The 12191-nt window shown below is 41.6% G+C and overlaps 1 protein-coding gene across 6 annotated transcripts in view; it reads left to right on the top strand.

Annotated features, from left to right (window-relative positions):
* The window catches only part of NPAS3 (neuronal PAS domain protein 3), an 839616-nt gene that overhangs the window by 762485 nt on the left and 64940 nt on the right, over positions 1-12191 (top strand). For all 6 annotated transcript variants that reach the window (XM_072838226.1, XM_072838221.1, XM_072838222.1 and 3 more), the window contains one exon: positions 10015-10133. In XM_072838226.1, the coding sequence (XP_072694327.1) occupies positions 10015-10133 (119 nt within the window). The remainder of the gene's footprint in view (positions 1-10014; positions 10134-12191) is intronic.

A 12191-nucleotide genomic window follows, 5' to 3' on the forward strand; every position in this document is an offset into this window, starting at 1 on the left:
ATTGCCTGGAAAGACTACAAAGCCATTGCTATTAGGGTACCCTAGAAAATTAGCGCTCCTAAAATTAAGCAACTTCCAGCCACTGTGTAGTTATATTACTTATTTTCTGCTAGTCCTAGTTGCTTTGCCCACATGGGCTGCTAGGTACCTTCTTTCACTTTCAAAATCCTCTCCTCCTCTCACTTCCTCTGTTGAAATTAAGTTGTTCAAGGCCATTCCCATCACACCTTCTCTCTCTCTCTCTCTTTCTCTCTCTCTCTCTCTCTCTGACTCTCCTTTTTGTCTTACATCTGCCTTTTGTTTCTCCCCCCCGCCCCTATTTCAGAGGCTCACTTATCTTTCTCAATCACTGATTAAATATTCCTTAGAACTTAAACTCTTCCATTAGCATTTCCAATGTATACAACTTTAAGGTCAGTCTTCTTGATCAGTAAACATGTCCAGGTCTCTTTATTTTCATTACCAAAATCCACCACAGAAAAGAAGGTCATTTATATACTCAGTCTTTCTTCCCCTTCTGTCTGGAAGCTGCTCCCTCTGGAGTGGCCCAAAGAATCGACATTACCAGTGGGCATATCTGGGAGCCATTGAATGCTCTGGACAATTCTGTCAATTAACTCCTCCCTTAGTTTCCTACATGTTAAATTATTTATCTTTAGGATAGCATTTATTTTAATCTTGGACAGAAAAGAGGGCAAAAGGTAACATGTCCAGAATTTGTCACTAGTATGTATCTATCCAAATCATCATTTTCCATAAAGCCTTTTACCAATCCAAAGTCCTAAAGTTACACTGTGAGGTGTGTGTGGCACCTTTTCCCAGCTATCCACATGACTTCATGTCATGTCCGAAGCCCCCCCATCAGTGTGGCCCCTGTGACCACCCAACCAACCACATGGCCCTGCTTGCTTCCAGCCCCTTCTTCCTCAATGCTCTTCTTTATAGCATTCGTCATTGCCAGAAGTTACCATCTATTTTCCCTTCTCCAAAATGTAAGCACTTACATTTATAAATGGTTCCAGCTCATTGTAGCTACTCAGTATTTAAAACACTGAACAAAGACTAAGTGAGCTATAATAAAACATCTGACATGTGCTTCCATGGGCTATTTTAGAACCTCATATTATCTTTCAGGATCATGTGCTGAGTGAGGGCAAAAAGTTCTAGGGATGGGCAGACAGATGATCCACCTTTAAAAGATCGTCTTTTAAAGATGTAAAAGGCATGCTCCTGGTCCATAGGCCTGCACTTGGAAAGAGAGAGAGTTTGTGTATCAGTGGTTTGAATCAGGGCCTGATTTTTCAGCCGGTGCTGTGTAACTGTTTCTCATCACATGGCATTGTTGGAGTTGGTCACAGAGCCTTACAGCAGTGAAAAGGAAGAATGCATATGTGTGTATTTGCAAGTGCCTCTGTAACCAGACTCCTCTATACAACTCCTTTTTAAAATATAGTATGTCGATGACATCTGCTCCTAAAATGGAGATTTGGCCAGAATGCTAAGAAAATAAACACGGCAGTTCAGCTTGATACTGGCAACCGGTTCCCGCCCCATGGACAGGCTGCATGGAAGACTCCTGTATATAAAATAGTATATTAAAGTAAACTTACAAAAGCAAAGAGCAATCATTTCAACCATAATTTTTTCTTCCTCTTTGGGATTCTAATTTTAAAAGCATTAAAGAAGACAGCTGCTCATGCTGTGATATGTGCTAAACAGCCTGAAGGATGGAAAAAAAATATATTTGTAGCTCATAATAACTATTGACCTTTCTGATATACAATGTTCTCTGTGTTAGCTATTCGGTTCTATCAACAGTGAAGATTGAACATGACTTTTTAATAGAAAACATGGGGTTTTGAGCTGCCTCCACAAAGGTGTTTATGTATTGTTATTTTGTTTTGTACTACAAAGACCAAGTTCTGATGCCCTTTGTCTGACATCATGTTTGTTGTTAAAAAAAAGAAAGAAAGAAAGAAGGAAAGGAAAGGAAAGGAAAAGAGAGAAAAGAAAGGAAGGAAATAAAAGGAGGAAACAGAAAAGGGGGGGAGCCTCAATGTTACTGAGTATGTTTTATATGAGGAATTGGCTCATAACCACTTTATAGTCGTGATAAAAGCATTGCCACACTCGATCCCATACGCAATATTGGTAATGGAATCCAACGGCATCCCGGGAGGACATGCTATATTTCTCTCCCAGAATAGATCCCTCAAGTGGCAGCATTTATAGGGCGTCTCCAGTAAGATTTAAAACACTTGCTTGCAGTATTCATATGGCATGTTCTTTGGAGCACACAGCCTGCTGCAGAATGGGCACGTTGGATGTCATGGACTCTCAAAGGCTACCTGGTTTTACCCTTTGAACTTTCCTGTTGTTTAGGAGTTGCATATAGAAACACCCACCGGTAGCAGCTTGACTCGGACACCGTGTCTGTTTCCCCAGAGTGGTATCATCCACACACCGACTGGGGAGCAGCAGGCAGCAGCTGAACACTCCCTTCCTCAGGGGACAGCCTCACCGAGTAGCAACCCCTGCCAGGCGCAGGAAACCTGAAAGGCAACCTTATGCGTTAGGATTCTCATCCCAGGCAGGCAGATATTGCCAGGGAGTGTGTGCTGACAGGTGGCATGGTTTGGCAGAGTATTATTTTTCTCCCTTTTTTTGGCGGATTATTCTTAATGTGACTTTGAAAAAAGTTTATTACATCATTATTGAACCACAATTATTTTCACAGCTATGCTCTAGAGTTTCAGTTAATGATTCGCAAGTTTCTAAACAAAGCTGAAGACTCACAACCGAGTGGGAGCAGGAATCAGCCCTAATGAGACTTAAATAAATTCAGGGTCTTTTTTTTGTTTGTTTGTTTGTTTGTTTTTTTGGGGTTTTTTTTTTTGTCGTATTTCAGAGCAAGCAGTGAAGTTGATAGAGGCTGATTGCTGAGCCAGAGCATACTGGCTGGAACTGCCTTTGCACGATATCCAAAGGGTGGTTCTGTGAACTCGTGTTCACAGAAAATGTTGGGTACTGCCTTGCGGCAGTGGGCAAGGATCTCAGTCTAGTCCACTAAAGACTGTTATCTCCTTCAACGTTGCCTGGCACATGGTAGAGGACAGGCCAGTGAGGTGAAGACCAACTCTCAAAAAGAGAACAAAGTATTCTAATTCTGGGGAATATCAGGCCAATCCTTTTTTAACTACCAAACCACCGGTCCATGGTTCAAAATAACGCTTTGCAGAACATGCTTCCTTAGAGATGAAAACAAGGACAAGGCATATGATTCCCTCTCCTCAAAAATGAACCACCAACTACAACACACCATATCTTGGGACAAGATGTTCTAGCAGAATGGCATGGCAAGTGTAAAGGGAATAATTATTCTTAAAAGAAAGCACCTGACTATTATTTTATTCCACAGGCAAAGTGAGTGACTACTTACATGAAACACAATCCTGAGCACTTGCTGGTCATGGGGGGACAGGGGGTGGGGCGGAGGCAGGGCAGAGGGGAGCGGAGGGGGGTAGAGGAGGTAAGAGAAGCTGGAGAAGAACAGGAATAGATACAATAGACAAGTAAGACATCAGGCTGGCCTTTCAAGATCTCCCAGACTTGTAGATGCCACTGTTGATAGCACCTTTTGCAAATTGTACTTTTTAAAAAATCATTTGAACATTTACCTTTGAAAATACAAACCCTGGGGGAATCCCTGGGTGGCTCAGCAGTTTAGCACCTGCCTTTGGCACAGGGCACGATCCTGGGGTCCTGGGATCGAGTACCGCATTGGGGTCCCGACATGCAGCCTGCTTCTCCCTCTGCCTGTGTCTCTGCCTCTCTCTCTCTCTCTCTCTCTCTCTCTGTCTCTGCCTATCATGAATAAATAAATAAAAATCTTTTAAAAATTTTTAAAAAGAAAGAAAACACAAACCCTGCTTACAAAAATCAGCATTGCAAGCAGTGTTGCTTGCATACGTGAATTCGCCAGGTACTGGCACTGTGGGCTATGCTTTCCTTCTCACTGTCACAGGAGTTTTACCCATGTTGTTGTCACATAAGAAACAAGGCTATGATTTTTTCCAAAGAGAACGTCTATGTGGATATTATAATAGTTATCTATCAATGCATGACAAATCACCCCAAATGTTTTGCTTAAAACTATCTCACATATTTTCTACAAGTCAGGAATCCAGTAGCAGTAAATCTGAGCAGTTCTAGCTCAGGATCTTTCATGAGGTGGTGATGAAAATATCAGTCAGAGCAGTCATCTGAAGACTCGACTGGGGCAGGGGGGTCCACTTCTAAGCTCGCTCATGTGACCGCAACTCATTAGGAAGCCTCACTAGGAGGCCTTGCAACGCTGGCCCATCCACCAGGTTGCTTAGGTGTCCTCAAAATGTGGCAGACAGCTCCCATCAGGGTGAATGATCCAGGAAAGAGCAAAACAGAAGCCATTCTGTCTGTCATGACTGAGTTATACACCGCCAATCCCACCATGTGCTATTTATTAGAAGTAAGTCACCAAGTCTGGCCCACACTCAAGGGGAGATAAAGCAGACTCTGCCTTTTGGAAAGAGGAGTATTGAGTGATGTGTGGCATTTTAAAATGACCACACTTATCATCCTGGGTAAACATAAAATCTGCTGAGAAAAGATTTATTTACCATGTTTGTCCTACTATTGGGAAACTAGGTTGGGAATATTTTCTTACATTAAAGGCAACAGTTAATGAATATTAGTTCTCAAATATATGAGATGTATGATGTAAAGACATATATGTATTTACATGCATATATGTATAGTTTTTGCTCTGGGAACAAGGAACCATGGTAGGTGCTGAAGAAGATGCAAATTAGAACTATCAGCCTTGTTGCCCCCGAATACCAAGCATAAGAGATAAAATGAGAATATAGATAAATAACGATAAGAACAGTATTTGGCTACATCATGACCTTTGGAGTCAGACACAGATGTGATGTCTGTGTACCATGCCACTGACTGGAAGACTTGGCAATACGGACTCTTTTTATATAATAAAGACCTAGTATTTGTATCAGTATGGACTAAGTTATGCTGCAGTAAAAAAAAAAAAAAATTCTGAAATTATAAGAAAATTTTCTTTTTTTTTTTTTTAATTTTTATTTATTTATGATAGTCACACAGAGAGAGAGAGAGCGGCAGAGACATAGGCAGAGGGAGAAGCAGGCTCCATGCACCTGGAGCCCGACGTGGGATTCGATCCCGGGTCTCCAGGATCGCGCCCTGGGCCAAAGGCAGGCGCTAAACTGCTGCGCCACCCAGGGATCCCAGAAAATTTATTTCTGTGAGAGTCGGTTGTGGGGCCTGTCCCACACTATCTTCATTCCAAGACCCAGGCTGATGGAGCAGGAACCATCTGAAATGTTGATAGTCACCATGGCCAAAGGAAAGAGAGAGTACCTCTCTCTACTAAGAGACTAACTCTTAAAATTCTACCTGGAGGGGATCCCTGGGTGGCTCAGCGGCTTAGCACCTGCCTTTGGCCCGGGGCATGATCCTAGAGTCCTGGGATCAAGTCCCACATCGGGCTCCCTGCATGGAGCCTGCTTCTCCCTCTGCCTGTGTCTCTGCCTCTCTCTGTGTGTCTCTCATGAATAAATAAATAAAATCTTTAAAAAAAAATTCTACCTGGAAGCAACACATGACTTTGGCTCACATTTCCTTGACCAGGGAAAGCCGTACAACTCAAGATAACTTCCAAGTGGCTGAGGAAGAGCAGGAAAACTTTTATAAGAAACAACTTGTCACATACTTGACACATATTCATTCTAAAGTCCTAAAATACATCAGTATCTAACAAAGCTAACAGAATAGGACAATGAAACAATTTGGCTTTATCACGGTAATTGCAAAATGAACAAACATCTCTTCCCTTGTCTTCTGAAAGTCATTTTGGTTATTTGCACTTTGGTTTGTCCTGTGTGCACAGAACCTCTGAAAAAGGAAAGATTCATTTAGGCAATGAAATAGGAAAAGAGTATATTTAACTTCATATGTTAGCAACATACCCCAATCCACTTCTCCTTCAAAAGGAAAAATACTTCGTTCACAATTGCAACAGAGTTTTCTCAAAATTTAATTTTTCTTTTCCTTCTCTCATACATCGGGATTTGGTGGCAGTTGCAGGGTTCTGACACCAGGTTGCACTGAAAACATTCATAGTGTATGAAAAAGAAAGACCCTCTTTATTCTGGGGCCTCATCTACTTACAGGGACCCTGGAGAGAATCCTGAGGTGTTCAGGTGGACCTGGCCCTAGGATTAGCCAGTAGAACTAGATGGTTCTCAGCTACCTCCTCCCACTCCAGCTCTCACATCACCCCTGCTCCTACATAGTAATAAGGAAGCAGCAACTACAATGCTAGTTAGGGATTCATAAACAAATGTGAAATAACGCAGATACGATTTCACATTATGGTGGCATTTGCCAACATAAAAATTATTACAACTTTGCTATAAATTGTTCTGTAAATTTTACAAAATATGCAAAAACTGACATTTCAAGAGCTGAGATAATTTAGATTTATTAAAAAGTTGAAGCCCTTGAGATTCAGCCAAAGAGAGTATATTTCTTTATCTAGATTTTAGTGGTATGGCTCTTGTCTGTGTTTTGTTTTTCAGCTCCTTGTTTATAACTCATGAGTCAAAACTGGCCATATCTGGGCTTTGACCACTTAATCCAGTTTTACCCATAAATTTCTCCTGTGTCTCAGGCAGCAGAGATAGCTTCTCTGAATCCCAAATTTCTTATCAGAGCATGCAGCAATCATAGCCTGCCTCAAAAAGCTGACAGGAAAACATGTGACATCTAGAAAGCACTCCACAGTGCTTCTTTGCCATAGACTGGTCCCCCTGTCTTTAGAGAGCACCAGTCTTAAAGACAGTCCTCTCACCACTCTGTCCTGTTCACACACACCCCCAATACACACACGCATATCTGCATGCTTGGGTACGCACACACACCCTCTCTTCAATGCCACAGTCATGTTGCACATCACCAAGGCCACATTCTCTCCCAGTAGAACCTTCATCAAAATCGTGCTTCTCACCTGAGACACATAGAAGCCTTCTCTTCTAAAGCTGCCACTCTTGCCTGTCACCTGCGGATAATACATCTTTTACATGAGAGACACCATTGTCAGAGCGGGGAGACCTGGGGTGTATCTGCTAGCCTTGAAGCAAGCAGGGCCATGGCACGTGTGTGTGCCTGCACGCCATGAATGAGCTCGTTACGTGTCCCTTTGAAAGGGCCAGCGTGGCCCGTTACTCCTGCCCTGTCCTCTGAACTAGAAAGTCATATGGAATTAAAAGAGAAATCTTTATCAGAAGTCAAACTCTTTTCTCAGTTGCCCCCTCTCTTTCTCCTCAACTCCCCATTCCCCCATGGTCTGAAATAAAGCTTGAAGACCAGTTTAGATCTTAAATCTCAGCTCCAATGGAGCAAAACCTGACCTTAGCGTTCCTCTCACACCAGTTGTCCTGGGTTTAATTAACGCTGCCCCTGTATGTTTAGGCAATTACTGTTGTAAGACACGGGGGTGCTGCAGGGGGGGCCTCAGCCAGGGCAGGACGCAGTGTTCGCCCCCACGGCTCATACAAGGCTTGTCGCCCAGCGGGAAGCACCCACGCTGCCATCTCTAACGTGCATGCTAAGTGTTTTCCTGTGCAATTCCACATACTGAAAACAGTGATTCCTAATGATGCCTGAATTATTCACCCTTCCATAGCGAGGTGGTTCCCTCCTCGTGGGGTCAGGGTACCCAGCACCCTAGCCCTAAAATCTCCCTCACTTCTGTGAGAAGTTGCATTTTTCCCTCAGCAATTGCAAACATGATCTTGCTGAACGGAGCTGAATTTTGAAGGCTGAGTTTGCGGTGTGGATTCTGATGGCTTCACGTTAGTTCAAGTCTCTGAGGACCTGTGCCAATAAATGTGAAAGGGACAACAGTAGATTGGCATACTTTTCCATTTCCACCAGGATGAAAAACTGCTATAAATTAAGTCTAACCTTAAATGTATAATCTGTCCTTGGGAAGGGGAGAAAAAAAAAAAAAAGGATATAGCATCTTCAAGCTCTCGGCATCCCTTACGAGAAAAAATTGGTTCTAAGGGTCTCTGATCTTGTGTTTTAGTAAAATAGAACTGCACGGCTGACTGACAGTTCTGATCTAAAGCATTTACGTTTAAGTTTTGATCTCTCTGCTTTTGATTAAAACTAATGAGCTCATTTAATTCAAAATGGGAATCTCTGATAAGAGAAATAAGGTTGATGTGATTGGATTAGAGGGGCAAATTAAACTCTTAGAGCAGAAGTTTGTGCTTATATAGTGTATTAAAAAGCTGTTGGCGTATTATGGCGTGTTAGATGATGAGAAAAATTTCATAGTAATTCATATTTAATCAGAAGAAATGAAAGTACTAAATATAACATGGCTCTGCTTTTCCCTCGAGTGATAAAAAGCTGTACATTTAAAATGACATCAGATCCATGCTCTCTAAAACAAAAAAAAAGAAAAGAAAAGAAAGAAAATCTTAAGAGAGACACATAAGAAAGGGACACTTGTCAATGGTTCCCTCACCCCAGAAGAAAAGTGCCACAAACATAGGAAAATAGAGCCCTATTTAGGCAGGAATGATTCAAGAAAAGCCACAGACAACGAACAGCAAAGTTTCTGTTAGAATAGGAGCTTGTATTCGTCCTTCATCTGAGCATCAAGTTTCATGTAAAAAATAGGTATTTCTTTCCCTTAGAAACATAGAAATATGTTTCTTAATGCTGGAAGGCTTGTTTTTGCTATTTTTCTTTGTTTTAATACCTGTTTTCACATTTTCTTAATTCTTACAAGTCCCTTTGTGACACATATTTGTTTGCCCCCCACCCCAGAGGAAATTAGTGGCAGGGGTAAGGCTTCTCAAAAAAAATCCTATTTGCTGTTGGACATTTTTTTTTTTTTAATTTTAAACCCAGAAAAAAATTTTAAACTTTAAAGTTTTGTTTTAGGAAAGTAAAATTAGACAGTATTGATTAGGCTCTAAAATGCCAAAATTAATTTCTTTGCAGGAAAACACTTATATTTATAAAATCCATTAGAAGATAGATTTTTTTTTTTTTTTTTTTTTTTTTTTTTTTAGAAGATAGATTTTTTTTGTTGCCTTGTGGCCTGTTTGCCTAAAGGTATTTGTAGATCAAGACTGCAAACTACCATTTTAAGTTTCAGAAGAAAAGAATTGTTCCCCTTAACCTAAAAGTGCATAAAGGGAAAGAGTAACTGTCTTGCTTAAGAGAGGAGACTATTATTTGTTAATACCCCGTTCAGATGGCAGTAGGGAGGACAAGCTGCCTTTAGTGACAAGAATGGACAGTTGATATTGTTAGTAGTTTTTATTCGTTTCCGTCTATACATTCCATTCTAAGCCCTCTATCGGGAGTCAGTTGAGAAGACGTTATGCTTTCCTATTCCCCCACAACAAAGGAGACCGACTCAGGAGGGCAAGGACCCTGGCCAGGATACGGTTTCACGGTACTTAGAGAACTGCCCAGTGGGCAAATGTTACCAGAAGTGATTTGCAGGGAAAACAAAGAGCAAGCTATCTGTACTCTTCATCTGAAGACTCTGCCTCAGTCTTGGTTGTACGGCATGTAAATCTATGGTGTCCTTTTTCACGCTCTCCATGTGCATGGGCCACACTGCCAGGTGTGCTATTGTTACTTACTGTAGATCCTACTTGGGGAGCTGCTGGAAGTTAAAAGGCCTAGAAAGCTCCTGCTAGAAACTGGAATGGAGTTACTTCGGATTCATTAATTTTTCTTTTTTATTTTCTGCAAAGGAAACATTTTCTAAATGAGGTACATTGATTACTACGCTCTTAGCACCCATCAGTCATTTATTTTTAGTGAACTCAAGGATTGCACCTGAGCAGTAGCTGTGAGGGGCTGTGTAGACATCTAAATCATGTGTGTGTATATTTTTGTATTCTTCAGTGGAGTCAACCAGCCCCAGTCTGCTAACCACTGACAACACCCTTGAGCGTTCCTTTTTCATCCGAATGAAATCTACTCTGACCAAACGCGGCGTGCACATCAAATCATCAGGATATAAGGTAAGCTGGGCTCTGGGAAGGGACATATTTCTGTCTCAGGCCAATCCTAGGTCATTTGCATCGAGCTTCCCAGCTGGCTGCTTTGGGTCCATATAATTAATGCCTGTGACCTTGAGCAGCCCATGGGGTTCTTAGTTATTTTCCTGTCTCAAGGTAGGGGCTTCATTATACCTCTCATTCTCACTTCAGACATTGCTGAAGCACTAAATCCCTCAATATAGTGTTTTTCTTAAAACACTTGTTAATAATGCACCAAGGTCTTCAGCACTTGCTAGAAATTCACTTTGATGGGGAAGCTGAACCAAATTCATATCAATCCTTAAGATGAGTGTTCTAGAATGGATACTTGTAAGAATTCTACTTCTCCCTTCAAATTCCCCCTTTCTCTTTAAAGAAAGACTATCCATTTTACTGACCTCTTGGCCACCAAGACTCATATATGTAAATAAGAAAATCAGGTTGGATGTCAGGAATCTTAATTGAAATTGCACTTATTGCACATTCAGTCATACCTTAGCATACATAGAATACTCAACATACAGAGCACACGTTCCCCACAACAGCCAGGACCAAGTCTGGAGTCATAATCTACATTATTATCATTTTAAGGGTAAGGATAGAAAAGCCTCCTAATCTCGGGAAATTCCAGCATTTCGGTTACCATAGCAACACAAATTAAGACCTATGAAATTTATGAAATGCCTTTGGCAACCTGAAATCTTATCAATTTTACAGCACACTACCCACTCTCTCACACAATATTTACCATATGCAGGAGGACAAACAGCACCCGAATATACAAGAGACGTGGCTGGCATGACCTTTACCACTTTTAGAGTCGAGAGCTTCCAAGAGCTCAATTCTTTAGGGTTACCGTAGCATTGCCAGGGATGCTTAATAGTCATGATCATTGGGCTTAAAATCCATATATAAGTCATCAGAAACCAGCGGCCGCATAAAAGTCAGAGGCGGGTACTTTGTTTGACATGAATTCTTCAGAGGGAAGCAGGCCCTTCCACAAACGACCTTTAGCTGAGCTGTCCTACCGTCTGAAAGGTGCACGTGGAACATCCTAACCTTTAACAGGGTTCGAAGAAGGAGACGCTTCAGGCAGCTCCACCCGCAGGAGTATGACCCCATAGCGAGGCCTGTTACAAAGGGATACATGGAGGAAAAAAAAATCCCAACTCTATCCTTAGGACTATGCTGATTTTTTTTCCTGCCTTACTGAACACAAGACATTTATTCATTACGAAGTGTGTAGCTTTAGCAAGTTTGGAATCTCTAAGCAAGCTGTAGGAAGAGCAGTTAGTGTCACTTTTATGGTAGGAAGCTGCGGTGTTTGCATTCCAGTCTTTAGAAGCTGCAGGCCTTCCTTTTCACCTCTGTTGTGTCAGCATTTGTTCCTCACTTTTAGTGGCTTTTACTGGTTTGTAGGGGGCATGTCCCAAGAGGGAGTAAGGGTGGGAGAGGTGAACCATAGTTTGACAAAGCAGCATTTAGTATACTTCAATATCATTGGGTAGTTTAATTTTTTGAACAACAATAAAAAATTTACTGCTTTCCCATGACCGACTAGAGATCATAAAGCCCTGCGAAATTTTGAATCTACAAAAAAGTACACTGTCCAAGTGGAGAAATCATTTGTGTTTCCACCTAGGCAAGAGACCACATAGCTTGCATTCTTTCTGTTTTTGTCATTTGGTCAGCTCAGTACAGCTGCTTTTGCTGCATGGCCTGAAATTGGACAAGCTCATTTCTTAAATATTAATAGATTATCCATTCGATGAATTTTCCTTGAGTTCCTACTCGAGAGCCTCTTCTAGATCCAGTACTCCAGCATTAAACAATAAAAAGTCCCTGTTTTCATGGTACTTAGATTCTAACAGCGAGAGACAGTCAATAACAATAAATAAAGAAGGTGATTTCGGGCAGCAATGAAGCCCAAAACAACCGTGGCTACCGTAGTAGACATGTTACAGTATCTGGGCATGGTGCCCCGTGCGTGCATCAGCCCTCACCACAGTCCCAGAAGAAAAAAAAATTGTCATCGTTTCC

The sequence above is a fragment of the Canis lupus genome, chromosome 9 (assembly GCF_048164855.1).
Source record: "Canis lupus baileyi chromosome 9, mCanLup2.hap1, whole genome shotgun sequence".
Lineage (NCBI taxonomy): Eukaryota > Metazoa > Chordata > Mammalia > Carnivora > Canidae > Canis > Canis lupus.